The 16,285-nt window shown below is 41.0% G+C and overlaps 1 protein-coding gene across 3 annotated transcripts in view; it reads left to right on the top strand.

The window, feature by feature from the left end:
- FNDC3B (fibronectin type III domain containing 3B) overlaps positions 1 to 16,285 on the top strand; it is a 352,029-nt gene that overhangs the window by 93,103 nt on the left and 242,641 nt on the right. For all 3 annotated transcript variants that reach the window (XM_043473729.1, XM_043473727.1, XM_043473728.1), the window contains exon 3: positions 8,491 to 8,566. In XM_043473729.1, coding sequence (XP_043329664.1) covers positions 8,491 to 8,566 — 76 coding nt within the window. The remainder of the gene's footprint in view (positions 1 to 8,490; positions 8,567 to 16,285) is intronic.

The raw sequence follows: 16,285 nt of genomic DNA, 5'->3' as shown, positions 1-16,285 counted from the left end.
AGTTAACTGTAGAATGTTTAAAGACAAAATATTGGGAACTGATTTTCTATTAGTTATAGGAATGAGAACATTCTTCATGGGCACGTTATTTCTTGATTATGTCTTAGTGGGGAAAGAGCAGTGTTCAGTGAATCACATGGCCAGCATCGAAATGAGTTTTAAAAATGGTAGAATACTGGGAATGTAGGCAGTTAAATATGGTTCTTCAGCAGCCTTGAGATTCCCACAGTAGGGTTGTCTATGAGGTTCAGTGCACAGTTTACCAGAGAAGTGTGTTAGTCACCCATATGACCCTATGGAGTATAGCCCGCCAGGCTCCTCCATCTGTGAAATTCTCCAGACAAGAATACTGGACTGGGTTGCCATCCCCTTTTCCGGGGGATCTACTGGACCCAGGGATCAAACCTGGGTCTCCCACATTACGGGCAGATTCTTTACCGTCTGAGCCAGGGGTGTGACATCAGTTAGCACGTCAGTGTGGATCACGTTGCTCTGCGTCAGCCAACCAAAAACCAGACATGAGGTAGCTGGCTCTAAACGCAGGATGACATGCAAGATTTAGTGTGCAAAGCACATCAGATGAAAAGTGGTCCAAATTGCTGACTCCCCATCAGTGTGGCCAGAGCCCAGCTGGGAGATATGGGGTGCGTGGATGGAATTGAGGGGTAGGAAGTGGTTTTACCTCATGTGGTGGATATTTTTAATAAGAATTGACCCTGAAATGGTGATGACAGGAGCCAAATTTTGTTCTCCTGAGAACATAATTATTTCAGCTAAAGCAGGAAGAATTATCTTTTGGATACTCAATAACGCTGTGAAAATATATTCTCCAGAGGATCTTTCTGACCCAGGATTCGAAGTGGAGTCCCCTGCATTGCAGGCTGATTCTTTACCAGCTGAGTTACCAGGAATCAATAAAATGAAACAGGTTTGTTTAAATAAATGTAACGCTGCTCCAGCTGCTCAGGGATATTTGGTGACTGTTACTCTTAGCCGGGGAAAAGTTACACTTACACTCACATTTTTGGTCTTTTTTGTTTTTGACTTTTATCTGAAAAGTCCTGTAGTTGAAACTTTAGATTCAGGCATTTGTGGCTGTCTTAAAAGAGGCTTTGAACCTAGTTTGGGCCATCTATATTACATCCTGCATTTTTCACACCTAAGTTAGTGCTATACTTTTATTCTTGGCTAACAGCTTTTTTGGTAATAGAATCTCTTTATTCAGGGCACAACACATTTAAAGGGAGTAGAAATGTATAACTTCTTACAAGCTGCCATTGTTTTCTTCGTAGCCCTTATCACTATCTGTAAATGTTTTCTTTCATTTAAGTCATTCTGTTGTAGGAAGGGGGATCCCTTCCAGGGCCCGAAACTGGGCTCTTGTCTAACACTCGGAAATGAATTGTCCGAGGAGACACATGTGCTGACAAAGCAAGAGATTTTATTGGGAAAGGGCACCCGGGTGGAGAGCAGGAGGGTAAGGGAACCCAGGAGAACTGCTCTGCCGAGTGGCTCGCAGTCTTGGGTTTTATGGTGATGGGATTCGTTTCCGGGTAGTCTTTGGCCAATCATTCTAATTCAGAGTCTTTCCTGGTGGCACACGCATCGCTCAGCCAAGATGGATGCTAGCAAGAGGTATTCTGGGAAGTGGACAGACACTCGGTGTTTCCTTTTGACCTTTCCCGAACTGTTCCGGTTGGTGGTGGCTTATTAGTTCGTATTGGTTATCAGGATCTCCTGTCAGAAAACAACTCATGTAAATGGTTACTATGGTGCCTGGCCAGGGTGGGCGGTTTCAATCAGTGTGCTTCCCCTAACAATTCTTTACTCCCATCCCATGCAAGTTCCCGTTTGTCATCCTGCGAGGTAGGGAGAACTTTGTGTTGTTGAAGTCTATTTTGTGGCCTGATGGACTGCCTCACCTATTCTGGGCACTCATCAGTATTTGCTGAATTAAGAAGAAGTAGAGTAGTAATTGGAGAAGGAAATGGCAACCCACTCCAGTATTCTTGCCTGGGAAATCCCATGGACAGAGGACAGAGGAGCCTGGTGAGCTATATTCCATGGGGTCGCAGGAGTCGGACATGGCTTAGTGACTAAACCACAGAGTAGTGATTCTTCTAAGGATACTTACTTCATGAAATGCAGTTACTGAGCTCATTTGAATATACAGTTTACCCTTGAACAACACAGGTTTGAACTACATACATCCGCTTATATTTATTATTATAAATATTGTAAAATATTATGCTTATTTCCTCCCTAAATACATAGCACAGTACTACACCATCTGCAGTTGGTTGACTCAGAGGTTGTGGAGGGTCAACGGTAAAGTTATATGCAGACTTTTTTCACTGTGCAGAGGGTTCAAGGTCAAGTGTATATATTTTCAGCAGACATTGGTGTGATTTCAGTGCATTAAAATGTTCTCCTTGGTTCATCTAACTTCTTTTTCCTTGGTTACCTATTCTTCCATCCCTGTCTTTTTTGTTAATGACAGGTGACTTTTGAGAAGTATAGAAGCTTAAGACCCAGTCTTTTTCAGGAGTAATCTTTAATTTTTCTTATGCCTATTAGGTCATGGGAAATGGCACCTAATGATAGCAATAATCAAATGGTTAGCTTATTGGTTTGTCCTAGGTTTCTAAGGGAATTCAAGGACTTGACAATGACTTTATGAGAATAAATCTTGCCCAGTTTAAAGGCAACTGTTTGTTGTTAATTAAGGGATGGATTCCGTACCACCCAACTGCCATGTTGCGAGTAACAGGCTTTGCCTCAGGGAGTGAGACAGATTTTCTAGAAGAGAACTTGTCCTCTGTCGTTGGGGACATGCTTTTGATCCAGTTAAATGCATTCTCTCCTTGTAGCCATTTATTGGAGCATCTCTCTAGAGAACTGGCTCTGAAACCCACACCTGTTGGAGAGGAGGAGGAGATGGTAAGTGGGAGAAGAGAAAAGCATGCGTTTTGGTCAGGCAGGGCTGGGTTCCAGTGCTGATTGTCATTTTGTAGTTCTGTGACTTTGGACAAGTTACTTATCCTCTCTAAGCCTCAGTTTCCCCATCTTTAAGTCTGGATGTCCTTTTGCCTTGATCTAGTGTGTAAGTATCCTTGGAGGCTCCCTGGTCTTATGTGTTCTTTTCCTGGCAGCTTTGGATTCAGGCTTCAGGTTGGACATGCGAGCAGGTGAGTCAGTCAATACTTTGCTATTATCTTCTAGGACCTTCCAGTTTAACTGCTCATGTTTTAAATCCTGGGACATTTTCTTTGTGTATGTTATTACCACAAAGGTGATTGTCAGTCATTTGTAGCTCATCATCTCCCTTTTCTTAAAAGAGACAGAACTCAAAAATCAAATGATGCTACTATTCAGATTTGCTGGAGGCCAGCTGCGGTCTTGACACAGAGACCAGAGTCTCAGCGGTGTGTCATGATGGAGGCTTTGGGTGGAGTGAAAGAGCCTCGGTGAAGCTTGCCAGGATTTTTCTGGAGTTTGGGAATCTGAAGTGTGTGTGTGTGTGTGTTCAGAAGGAAGGTGCTACTATTCCTTTCATGGAGTCAGAGGTCACTTTTTAAGTTGTTAGATCTTCCTGGATAGAATCTGTCCTTACCTGGAACTCATCTGCAGCTTTTAGGTTGTAATACTCCTTTCTCTCTTAAGATGTCTGTTGGATATTCCTAACTGCTCTAAACGAGAATGTTCATGCATACATGAAACAGCTAAGCGTAGGACAAGCTTCACAGAATGTGGCAAATGGGAAAAGCTCTGAAAGTGAAACGAGATTTCCTAGCACTGTTTATATCTTGACTAGGTATGGAATTTAACTCTTGAAAATACTGCAAATGTAACATTTCATCTTTGGTCAGTCAGTACTGCTGTCTGAGCAGGAGCTTTTGTGATGAACACATACGTGGCAGTGATGATTTAGTTGGGTGCCTGGTAGTATTTTATTTGAGGCAAAAATTAGGAATTTGCCTCCAAGAGAAGTCTTAGATGCTAACAGTCTTCTGGTTAATCAGCCATCCAAAGTTTAAAATGCAAAAATAGCCTTCCTTTTGCTCTTCTGGTGAGTCAGAAACAGAGTTCTATTTAGATTTATACCTTTAAAGAAAGATGTTATACCTGCTTCAGTTGTCTTGTTGGGTGAAGCTTTCCCAGTATGCTGTGTTTAGCCTTTTGCTTAGTTATGTTAATTATACCTCTTGTATTGTTTCTTTAGACTTTGGAAGAATGGTCACTTATTTTTCAGTAAACCTTAATGAACTGCCTTTGGTTATTTTGGGCTGCTCGGTTCCTGTAGCACTAACAGATTTGAAACAGATCTGACAAAACAATAGTAGCCTGAAATATGTCTTTGATTAACATGGCTCTATGTTAACATCTCTGGGGGAAAAAAAATCTATCAGTGGTTAAAAAAAAAAAAATTTTTTTTTTTTTTTCCCTTCTCTGACAAGAGACAGAATACAGCATGACTTGTTTTAGTGCTGAATTTGGAAAAGCAGGAAATGCTTACTAAGTGGGCAAAAAATGATGAGGTTTGGACAGTGATGTTATGTTTTACATTCTGTATTTAAGAGAACTTGTAACTGTAATGTCTGCTTTGTGGCTAAAGAAAGAAAGGAGGAGGGAGGAAAGGAGGGTGGGGGGGATGGGGAGAGACAAATTGAGAGAGGGAGAGAGAGAGAGAGAGACAGACAGACAGACGGAGTGACTTGTTCAATACAAAAGGTTAAGTGCAGGGATCCTGCCGGTGTGACTCACGCTCCTCAGGGCCACACGATGCAAGGCCTGCTGCCGCCATCTCATTCATATCTCTGGTTAGGGACAGATCATTGGGCTGATGTGTGTCAAAAGTTTATTTTTATATCTCCTTTATTGACAGCAAAAACAGCACGGTGGTCAATCCGCTTCAGTACAATAAAATGCTTTCTTTTAAAATATCTCGGTGCCAAGATGAATATGCTTTGCTCAAATAATGACTTTCACTCTTGCTAAGAAAAATTGATATTGGGACACAGGAGATTTGCCTGGTTTCTGAGGTAACTTGGTAGATTATAATCTGGTTGCCATAGAAACACAGCAGCAGGGAAAATTACAGAAACTAAACATTTGAAGAGAGATATTTTAATAGGATATGTGCAAGCCCTTTACCTATCCTCTTTCTCCCTGAAGAGATGGGGTGGGGGTCGGGAATGGGCCTCCCGGGAGCAGCGAGGGGAAGGCATAAATGGCTTTTGGAGGCTGGCTGCCTCCAAGCCATTCCATGAGATGTGGCCTGGTGTTGGGGGCCACAGAGAAACTGTTGCAGATACTTTTCATGCAATGTGATAAGCAGATTTTGTGATAGAACCTGGAACATGCTCCAATTCAGATATTCCTTTTCTTGCCTGGGACTTCCCATAATACTGGTGAATTGTACTTTTAGAACTTGCATTTAGGACACATTGTCTGACAGTTATGAGTGTAGTGGAAGAGAGTATATGCATTTAAGATTGTCAAAGAATATCTGGGTCATAGTCTTAGTGTCCACTGATTTTTTTTTTTCCCCTGACTAAATAATTTGACAGGCATATCTTATAGATCTATCCCTAAAGGCGTAAATGCAAAGCAGATGCCTTCTGCTCTGCTACAGTGATGTTAGAATTGGTTTAAGAATTTTTTAAAAAACATTGATAATTTTCTTTCTTGGACTGTTTTATTCCCCTGTAGTCAAGTTATATTCTATGTGTACATAGAAATAAAGTTAAGTCAAAAATATTTTCATGTTAGGAAGGACTTTAAAAATTCAGTTTCAAGAAAGCAATGAGAATGTCTTAATCACTCCATAGAGATCGGGAGGGATTTCCTTTTGCGTTCTTAAAATGGCACAGTGTGTTTACATTGGTGAGGATTTGAATGCTTGACTGAAAAATTATTGACACAGTTACTGTACAGGAAAAATAAATTGCCTTGAAATAACTATTATAATTCAAGATAACAAGAAGCACCAGGGATGAAACTTGTACTGCTTTTCCTTGAATGGTCTTGTTTTTTCTAGTTAATGTATTTCCAGATTAAAAATGTTTTAATATCCCAACAATGTTTCCTGGAATTTTTAGTATAAGCAAAATACATAGACTTTAAAGATTTAGCTTTTAAAGATAAAATGGTTTTGATCTTAATAAATAGTTTTAAAAAATACATAAATTATGGTCCATATGGGCTTCCCAGGTGGCTGAGTGGTAAAGAATCCGCCTGCCAAGGCGAAGACATGGGTTCTATCCCTGGGTCAGGAAGAACCCCTGGAGAAGGAAATGGCAACCCACTCCCATATCTTGCCTGGAGAATCCCCATGGACAGAGGAGCCCGGCAGGCTACAGTCTATAGAGATGCAAAGAGTCGGACACGACCGAGCCACTAAACCACCACCACCACCATAGTAAATAAAGTTGACTTTTAACATTGCATATTATGAAAGCTTAATTTCTCAAAGTAATGGCTGCAGTGGTTTTCCATAAGTTTTATAACTTCCATTCATTCAGTAAAAATATTTCTCAAGCAATTATTCTGTGTCAGATTTTGCCTTTATCGAACCTGGATTAAGGCTCTATAAGGAAAGACAGACACAAAAATAATTCCTCTATCACCCTAATGGCAGAAAGTGAAGAGGAACTAAAGAACCTTTTGACAAAGGTAAAAGAGGAGAGTGAAAAAGCTGGCTTAAGACTCAACATTCAAAAAACGAAGATCATGGCATCCTTGGTCCCATCACTTCATGGCAAATAGTTGGGGAAAAAGTGGAAACAATGACAGATTTTATTTTCTTGGGCTCCAAAATCACTGTGGATGGTGACTGCAGTCATGAAATTAAAAGATGATTGCTCCTTGGAGGAACAGCTATGACCAACCTAGACAGCATATTAAAAAGCAGAGACATTACTTTGCCAACAAAGATCTGTCTAGTCAAAGCTATGGTTTTTCCAGTAGTCATGTATGGATGTGAGAGTTGGATCATAAAGAAGGCTGAGTTCCAAAGAATTGATGCTTTTGAACTGTGCTGCTGGAAAAGACTCTTGAGTCCCTTGGACAGCAAGGATATCAAACCAGTCAATCCTAAAGGAAATCAATCCTGAATAGTCATTGGAAAGACTGATACTGAAGCTCTAATTCTTTGGTCACCTGATGCAAAGAACTGACTCATTGGAAAAGACCCTGATGCTGGGAAAGATTGAAGGCAGCTGGGAGGAGAAGGGGTTCAGAGGATGAGATGGTTGGAGGCATCACTGACTCAGTGGACATGAGTTTGAGCAAACTCCAGCAGATGGTGACGGAGAGGGAAGCCTGGTGTGCCACAGTCCATAGGGTTGCAGAGTCAGACATGACCTAGTGACTGAACAACAACAACAATGAATTGCAATTATCGATTTTAGGAAGGAGCTGAGTTTCATTTTGTTTGTTTTTTGAGAATCCATAGTGCCAGACCTGTCCTGTCCTGAGAGTCAAATGCCAGTCCTTAATCTGGCAAGGATAAGTGGGTGGTGGCTGGTGGAGGAATGGGTAAGGTGGGCAGAGGGTAGAGATGGAGGAGTGCGGGGAAGAGCATTGCAGGCAGAGGGAACAGTGTGCTTGATGGTTTTGAGGCAGGGAGGAACCAGGCTTGCTCCAAGAACTTTAATATGAATGTGACATTGACATCCTTCCACTTGCTAGAAATACATCGTCATTACTTTAATAGTGTTAATCTTGCACCTGATGATTTTTAACAACAGTTTTTAAAACTTGGATTATGTCCTTTCATTTATATTTAGATAATAGATTAATTATTTTTCCCCTTTTGTTATCTAAAGAAACTGAATGAGATTAAAACTAAAATTCTGTGATTCTTGAAAGAACGTATTTTGCCATGGCATGCATGGTTTAGTCTTTTGGAAGTTGTCTTCTGATAACAAAATATCTATGTTACATAACTAAAACAAACATTTAGGTAATAGATTTAAAGATTTGTGTGTTTGATGGGTCCTACTTATACTGTTCATTACTATTTCCAGGTCCTATACATAGATACTTTTTTTCTCCCAAAACCTTTTTCTTATAAATTGCTTTCCATTGTTATAACACAGGAGAATTCACTTAGCTAAATACAAATGCATGTACTTATTCCCCATCAAATTTGAACCAGATCTAAGACATCTCCTAAGTTTTATGTTTATACAAGATTCTCTGCCACATATTTCTTGTCTAGTACATAAATTTATGTAATGAAACTGTTGAGGAGAAATCCTCAGATGTTCTTGTATTAAGTTGAAAATTTAGGGATTTCCCTGGTGGTCCAGTGGTTCAGACTCAGTGTTCCCAATGTAGGGGGCCTGCATTCGATCCCTGGTCAGGGAACTGGATCCCACATGTCACAACTGAAGATCCTGCATGCCACAACTAAGATCCAGCACAGCCAAATAAATAGATAAGAATAAATTTAAAAAAATTGAAATTAATGTGTTATTTTGGCAGGTTATTCTCGTTCAAGTTAATCCAGGTGAGACTTTCACAATAAGAGCGGAGGATGGAACACTGCAGTGCATTCAAGGTAAGGAAGTTTTTTTGTAAGCTTTCTAATAAAAAAAAATTTCCTTTATTATTTTATGGAAGTAAAGTTTATCTCTGAGTCTGCATGTGATTTTCTAGAAGTAAAATTTATCTTGGATTTTTTTTTTTTTTTGCTTTTATTAGAGGCTCCTTAATGCTGAGTGGGCCTGTGATATATAAGTGACACAGTCAAATATCTTGAGTATTCTGTTGACTTTTAAGTGAACTAAATCAACTTGGGAAAGCTTGCATTGTCTTCATGTATTATGGAATTTGATCCCCTGAAAAATCCAGAGATTTTAAAGAGACCTTAAAATTCCAGTAGAGAATAGCACGTACTTTTTCAAGTTAGATGAAAGTTTCAAATACATACTGTGACGCTACCCAAATGATGCTTTTAGAGGTAAATATCTCTTAGTTGTTTATTACTGAGTAACAGGTTACTCACATTTGGTAGCTATATACAGCATTGGTTGTCTGGTTTCTGTGGGTCAGGAGTGTAGGTACAGTTCAGTTGTGTCCTGTGGCTTTGGGCCTCTGGAAACACTAAGATCCAAGTGTGGGCTAGTGCTGCAGTCACCATGAGGCATGTCTGAGTGTCGGTCTGTTTCCTGGCTCGCCTAAGTGGTTGTTGGCAGGGTTTAGGGTTTTTTTTGTGGGCCAGTGGCAGGCAGCTTCCGTTTGTTCCTTGCTAAGTGGCCTCTCCATGGAGGTGCTTACATTATGGCCGCTGACTTCATCGGAGCAGCAACTTACAGGGCAAGAGGGAGTACTCTGTCTAACCCACTCGAGAGCAGTGATTACACAGAACGTGAATACTAGCAGGCAGGGATCACTGGGGGCCCTTTTACAAGGCTGCCCACCACAGTGCACCCTCTGCCCTCAGAAATTCACGTCTCTCCTGTGTGCAAGATACCCCCTCCTAAGATCTCCAAAAGTCTTATTCCATTAATGCATCAGCTCTCCAGAATCTTGTTATCTAAGTAAACTCCAGGTATAGTGAAGCTCCTTGAATGCAGTTCTTTAAGGACTGCTCCTAGGCCATTTCTGTTAATATCTAGTTTGTGTAATACTGGGGCCTCTTCTCTGTCATTCACTTTGGAAAAAGAGAGAGACATAGATACTCTGATCCATATGAGGTTCTACTGTAGGAAGTGTTGGAGGGCACTCTGGTGATAGCTTTTTGGCAGTGATTGGGATTATGGGGCAAATGGTAAATTGGCCTGTAATTGAGTGCAATACTAGGTTGTTAGTTAGACTGAAATCTGCCCAAAGGTCTTATTTTTAATACCTAGGCTTGCTCACCAATATATAAAGAAAATGAAGGGAAATGCCCTTTAGTTTTAGTTTTCCATAGTGAACTACATGGAAAAACTTAATTTTTTTCTATCCTGCATAATAGAGTATGCTGCTGTGTAGCTTCACTACTTGTTTTTTTTAACTATAACAAAAATTTAGGAAAAAAATTAAAACTCATTTCAATTCCAATTAATCTGAAACGATTTAGCCGTTCATGAATGGTATTTTTTCTGATGGCATTTCGCTGATCGTTGTGTCCCTGAAATTGATCTTTGGTGTTCTAAACCATTTAAAAACCAAATCTAGTCATTGGTGATGATTCATACAAAGGAACTTCAGATAAAAGAGAGAAAATATTTTAAAGTAGTATAGGATAGAGAATCTTCCACCTACTTGTATTACTGTAACATATTATCAACTAATAAAACCTCAAAATTTACTCTGTATCTTTAAAAAAAGAACACACTAGAAAAAACTACATGAAAAGTTACTTTACCTACATAGAATGAAGCTGATGTTTCCAGTTCAGTAAGAGAATAGTTGAGCTGGTCACAGTAAGGTTGGAACCCAACATACTGGCTGGAAGACTGTGTCCCTCTGCAGCTGTAATAGAATCTATAAGAAGCAAATTGCTGAGTGGATCAACTTGTATAAAATCCACTTTTTCACGCCACCTGCTTTTACTTTTGGTGTCTGAGGAGGGTGTGTGTGTGTGTGTGTGTGTGTGTGTGTATTCATCTAGTTAGCTTCTTCCTCACTTTTTTTGAGTGCATGTTCGTAACTGGTATACTCTGAGGGTATTTTGCAAGTATATTGCTGTGTCCACAATGGGAGCTTTGTATTTATTCATGATGCTACTTGGAGATAAGTGACACTAACACCCCTTTCAGTGATTTAAAAAAAATGCCGTTGACTAAAGAAGAATTGTGGAGCCATTTATCTTTGGCTTCCTCTGAGTCTTCCCAGTGTTTATTCTCTTCTGAACACCCAGGTACTGTGATTATCTTTATTTGGGACATATTGGTACCTGGGCCAGCTAATTGAAATGACACAGGACAGGATGAAAGGGACAAGGACCTGGAACCCCAAGTGGTTTGCTAGGGCTTGGGAGGCACTGGGACACAGGATCAATGCAGGAACTGGAAGGAACCCTAGTCCAGGCCCATTGTTGGCCATTCATGCGTAACAGGCAGGCACTCAGGCCGGTATCCTCACTGACTCCTTCGTTTGCGCTCCAGTGTGAGTGAGTGAATGCTCACTCCAGATGGGTAGAACATATCAATATAGAATGTGGGACTAGGCAATATATTTATAAATTCTTTGTGATTAACATCCTTATCATTGCTCATATATATGTTTTTTCAACTTTTAGGCTTATGTATTCTCTCATTGAATGGGTATGACAGATACATATGAAGCTGAGACCTGTAGAGGTTAACACACAGCTACAGTCACACAGGGAGAAAGAGCAGGGCCCTTGTTTTTCAAGTCATTTTATTTCTTTTTGGCTGTGCTGGGTCTTTGGGGCTTCGCAGGGTTTTCTCTAGTTGTGGTGAGCAGGGGCGCCTCTCTAGTTGTGGTGAGCGGGGGCGCCTCTCGAGTTGTGGTGTGTGGGCTTCTCATTGCAGTGGCTTCTCCTGTTGCAGCACAGGCTCCAAGGTGCACACGCTTTGGTCGTTGCAGCAGCTGGACTCAGTAGTTTTGGCTCCCAGGGTTTAGAGCGCAGGCTCAATAGTTAGGGCACACAGGCTTAGTTGCTCAGCTGCATGTAGGATCTTCCTGGATCAGGGATTGAACCCATGTCTTCTGCATTGGCAGGCAGATTCTTTGCCACTGAGCCACCAGGAAAGCCCCAGGACCAGAGCTCTTGATTGCCTTGCTCTGTGGCTTTACATCAGGGCATCATGAACTGAGATCGACTCTATTTTCTTGAGCACATGACAAAAACAAGACAGCTTCTGATTCTTGGAGTAGCAGGATTCTGGGAAGGATGCTCAATGAGTACTGAGGTCCCCAGGATAAGATGGAGGTGGTTTGCAGAGCAAAAATGGGTGGTGGAGGCTGGGTCTTTGGAGTAAGACAGGAACCCTATTAACAGAAGTAAGAGTAGGATAGTTTGATATAGGGAGTACTGCTTTATAAATCCTTACATTATTTCTGTCCAAAGTCAGGATTGGGCCCAGAGTTGGGGTGGGCTGAACTTCTAAATGGGGCTTCCACTTAAGGTGCTGGAAGGAGAGAGGTAGAATGGTAGAGGACTGATTAGGAAAGGATCAGAAATTGAGTCATACTGTAATGGAAACTTCTGAAAGAAGTATTTGCATTTTACCAAAGATTAAAGTTAAGAGAATGAAACTCTAGTTATGCTGTTTCAACACCAGCCAGCAGATGGAGAGGTGGTTTTTTTTGGCAGGGATGGAGCGACAGTTGTTGGTGGTGGCCTTCCTGGAAATTCAAGTCATACCCATTGCTTACGCCATGGTTGAAACTGTCAGCTTTGTAGCTTTGCTATTTCAACACTAGCCAGCAGGTTAAGGATTGCTGGTGGTGGGGGGTGTGGGGACTTGTGACTTAGGAGTAGGGAGAGGAGCTGGTTGCAGGCCTCCCTGGAAACTTTGAAATTACACCATATGAGGTCAACCGCCTTTGCTTGTAGTTGTATTTATTAGCGTAATGGTTTTCTCTGTTGGATATTTATGACATCACTAGAAAATCCCCAGAAGCTTATTGTGATGTCATGAAAAGGCATTCTCGCAATTCAGAGCAAAGCAAAGTAAAGAATATTGTTACTCTGGGGAAAAACGAGATTTTTGTTTTTGTTTTCATGGGAATGTCCTTGGTGATAATGAAGGAAGAAAAACACAGGAAACATACAATATGCTGTGAAAGCAGATTCATTTCTAATGGAATATTTCTCAATATTTTCCATGAAACATGAATCATGGGTCTTGAAGGGGCCACAAAAGGTCATAGTTCATTCTCACTGGGAGGCAGCACTTTACCTATGGCATCCTAGACAAAAGATTTTTCTTTCCTAGGCCAGATGAAAGTGTATAAAGAGCTAATTGTTGGGGGGGAAAAAAAGAGTCTTAGCAATCAATATGAATTCTTTCCTTTGCTTAAATTCAGACGTTAATAGAGGGCAGCCGCAGGTCTCTCCCATTATTTTCATATCCTTGTCTGGGCTGAGGTGCTGGCAGGGCAGCCTTCCTTCCTGTCCACACATGCCATCTTTTTTTTTTTTTTTTTTTCTGGGCCATTTCTCTGCTCCCTGTAAAACCCTTCAGCCAAAACAAACACCATACTTCCTTTAGGCTTTAGGTCTGTCTCCTTCAGCAGGGCCCTCCCCGCCCCCCCCATTTCAGTCCATTCTGACCCTTCTCTGCGTTCCTGGAGGAGCAGGTAGAGGTAGCCTGCATGTAACTGTCTGGTGGTATGTGTAAACCTTTCCTTAGCCCTTGAATTGGACTGTGAATTCAGCTGTGACAGGAAACAATGTATCCTCCACCCTAACCCACCCCAGCCACACAGCCTGGCAATAATTCCTGACTTTAGACCCTTGACTAGCTCTGGCATTACATCAGATGTGATATTTCTTTTAACTTTTACTTTTGTGCTGGGAACTTAAAGATGTTTAGTTACGTGATTTTAGTGGGTTTTAAAATCTCTGTAGAAGAACTTTCAAATCACATTTTAATTAAAGCCAATCAGTTTCCTTTAAAAATTTGTAAGTCTGAAGAACTTTCATATTGACCTGTATTAATCCTGTAATTTTTGTCTTTCAAGACTGTTTTGTTTTTTTTTTTTTCAGTGGGTTTTGTCATACATTGATATGAATCAGCCATAGAGTTACACGTATTCCCCATCCCGATCCCCCCTCCAACCTCCCTCTCCACCCGATTCCTCTGGGTCTTCCCAGTGCACCAGGCCCGAGCACTTGTCTCATGCATCCCACCTGGGCTGGTGATCTGTTTCACCATAGATAATATACATGCTGTTCTTTCGAAACATCCCACCCTCACCTTCTCCCACAGAGTTCAAAAGTCTGTTCTGTACTTCTGTGTCTCTTTTTCTGTTTTGCATATAGGGTTATCGTTACCATCTTTCTAAATTCCATATATATGTGTTAGTATGCTGTCAAGACTGTTATATTTCAAACTGTCAACCTGAAGAAAACAAATGAATGTTATGGTGATAACAGCAAAAACAAGATAAAAGTGAAATGCTTGGGATCACCATTATTCTAATGAAGAATAATATTTAAATATATTTGATTGCTAGTGTTCTTTGTCCAGAATAATCCAGACATCTTTACAAAGATGATTATTACTCAGCCAATCTGTGTTAAGTGGGTAGAGATCTTGAAATGGCAGGAGGGAAGCTCCAGGAAAACCCTTCTCTGAGATGGCTGTAGTTTGGATGCTATTAGAGTGGAAACTTTTACCCCCGCCTGTTTTCCCCTCCCTCAGCCTTCTTCGGCTGTGTCTGACTCCGCCTGCCCCACCGAGTGTGGGAACCGTATCATTGATGAACAGCACACTCTGCTCACAGGCTCTGTGAATGACACCATTGAGAGCCGTTCCACATTTCTGAATCTCTTGTTTGTCTCCCTCCCACCCCCTCACCCTGCCATATTCAGAATCCAGACTGCCACAGGGACCTTCGAGTTATTTTTTTTTTTCTCACTTGGTACTTTAAGTGCATTTATTAGACTTGTTTGGCACCTTAAAACACCAACCTGACATTCTTTCTAAGAATTTTAAGACACGTCCTAGGGAATTCTCGTTGTCTCCTGCTTTGTTAATTGAGAAATGACATGAGTGATGTCACTGGGAGGGCTTACAAGCTGAGGTAGACTGTCATTTCACGAGCAAATCTATATGGTCTGTGCCTTTAAATCAGCCTGCCTGAAAATGAGGTATTCCTGCTTTACTGACTTAAAACCAAGGAAGGGGACCTGCTGCAAATGAAGTCGGTCTTCTGAGATTGATTGCACCCTTGTCCTGATTTAAATTTGCAAACAAGTTTTTCATCAAAACTATTTGGGTGGTTTGAAAGTGAAATTACTGCATATGACTGCCTTTAAATCTTTGAGAGTCTTTGCAAACTTTCATTACATTGAATATGTATTTGATTTTTATTTGATTGTATTTAATTATTTATGGAGAGTATGCATTATATGGGGAAAAGGTTTTTTTTTTTTTTCTGTTACAATTTTTGGATTTTGAGAGCTTTTTTAGAGCACAGGAAACCACTTTTAAAGTCAATTTGTTTTGCATCTGGGGATTTGTGAGAGATCACTAACCTGAAATCTTACTGTGAACAGTTAAGGTCTCACCTGAAAAATCTTGTAGAATTGAAAATACCAAATCTTTAGCCCAGGCTAGCCCTTCTGTACTGCCCATCTTTTTGACTGATCCAAAGCTATATTTGGTGAGAGTTATTAGTACATAGTCTTCCAGTGAGGCTCTAGGTTGGAGAATCTTTGAGTTTCTAGGAAAATCTGAATTACTCCACCAACTTGCCAGCTCATTTTATAACTTAAGCTTTGGGACAAATTGGTCTTTTACCTGTATGTGTGTAATATTGACGAAAGGTTGATGAAAAATCACTTTTAGCATTGTAGATATACACCTGATCTCTCAAATGCTTGGAAGCCTTATTTTGGGTATGATGATTTGCCTTTTCTCTCACACACGGCATACGTAGTTGTGCAAACAGGAGTTCTGTATGCTGACCTGATAGGTCCCCGTTCAGACAATAGCTTGCTGCTGAGTAACTGGAAGATTACCAGCAGAGTGATAAGAACCAGTAAACACTGATGTGCCTAGAGCGGAGAGCCCAGTTTTTGGAGGGGGTAGGAGGAGAGTCTGGGGTGCTAAGTGCAGCTGTCATCGTTCTGGGACCAAGTAATGTCACGAGAGTGGTTACATCAGTGCCAGACTGTGCTGCATCCTAGGAGGTGTGAAGTCCCTCTTGAGATGTACCCACTGTGTCTGCTGCTTTCTGCCTTGCCCAGTTATCTTGATTGTCTTTAGCTATTCTTACATATTCATGGGGCTTACTCGGTGGTTCAGTGATAAAGAATCCATCAGCCAATGCAGGGGACAAAAATATTGGAGTGGGTAGCCATGCCCTCCTCCATGAGGCATTTTTGCCTGGAAAATGTCATGGACAGAGGAGCCTGGAGGGCTACAGTCCATGGGGTTGCAAAGAGTCAGACATGAGTGAGTGACTAAACCACCTGCACCACCGCCACACATTCATAATTAGGATAAAACTTTACCCAAAATTATGTTCTCAGACCTTCTTTGGTCTTTTTCTCCAAGTAAAGCTTGAGTGATTTAATTGCTAGAAGTTATAAAAATTATGTTCTGAGAGTAAACGCTCTGTAGTGTGAATCCCTGATTGTTTGCTAGAT

Source organism: Cervus canadensis, chromosome 7 (genome assembly GCF_019320065.1).
Source record: "Cervus canadensis isolate Bull #8, Minnesota chromosome 7, ASM1932006v1, whole genome shotgun sequence".
Taxonomy (NCBI): domain Eukaryota; kingdom Metazoa; phylum Chordata; class Mammalia; order Artiodactyla; family Cervidae; genus Cervus; species Cervus canadensis.
The sequence above is the reverse complement of the archived record's forward strand: the minus strand, read 5'-3'. Positions and strand labels throughout refer to the sequence as shown.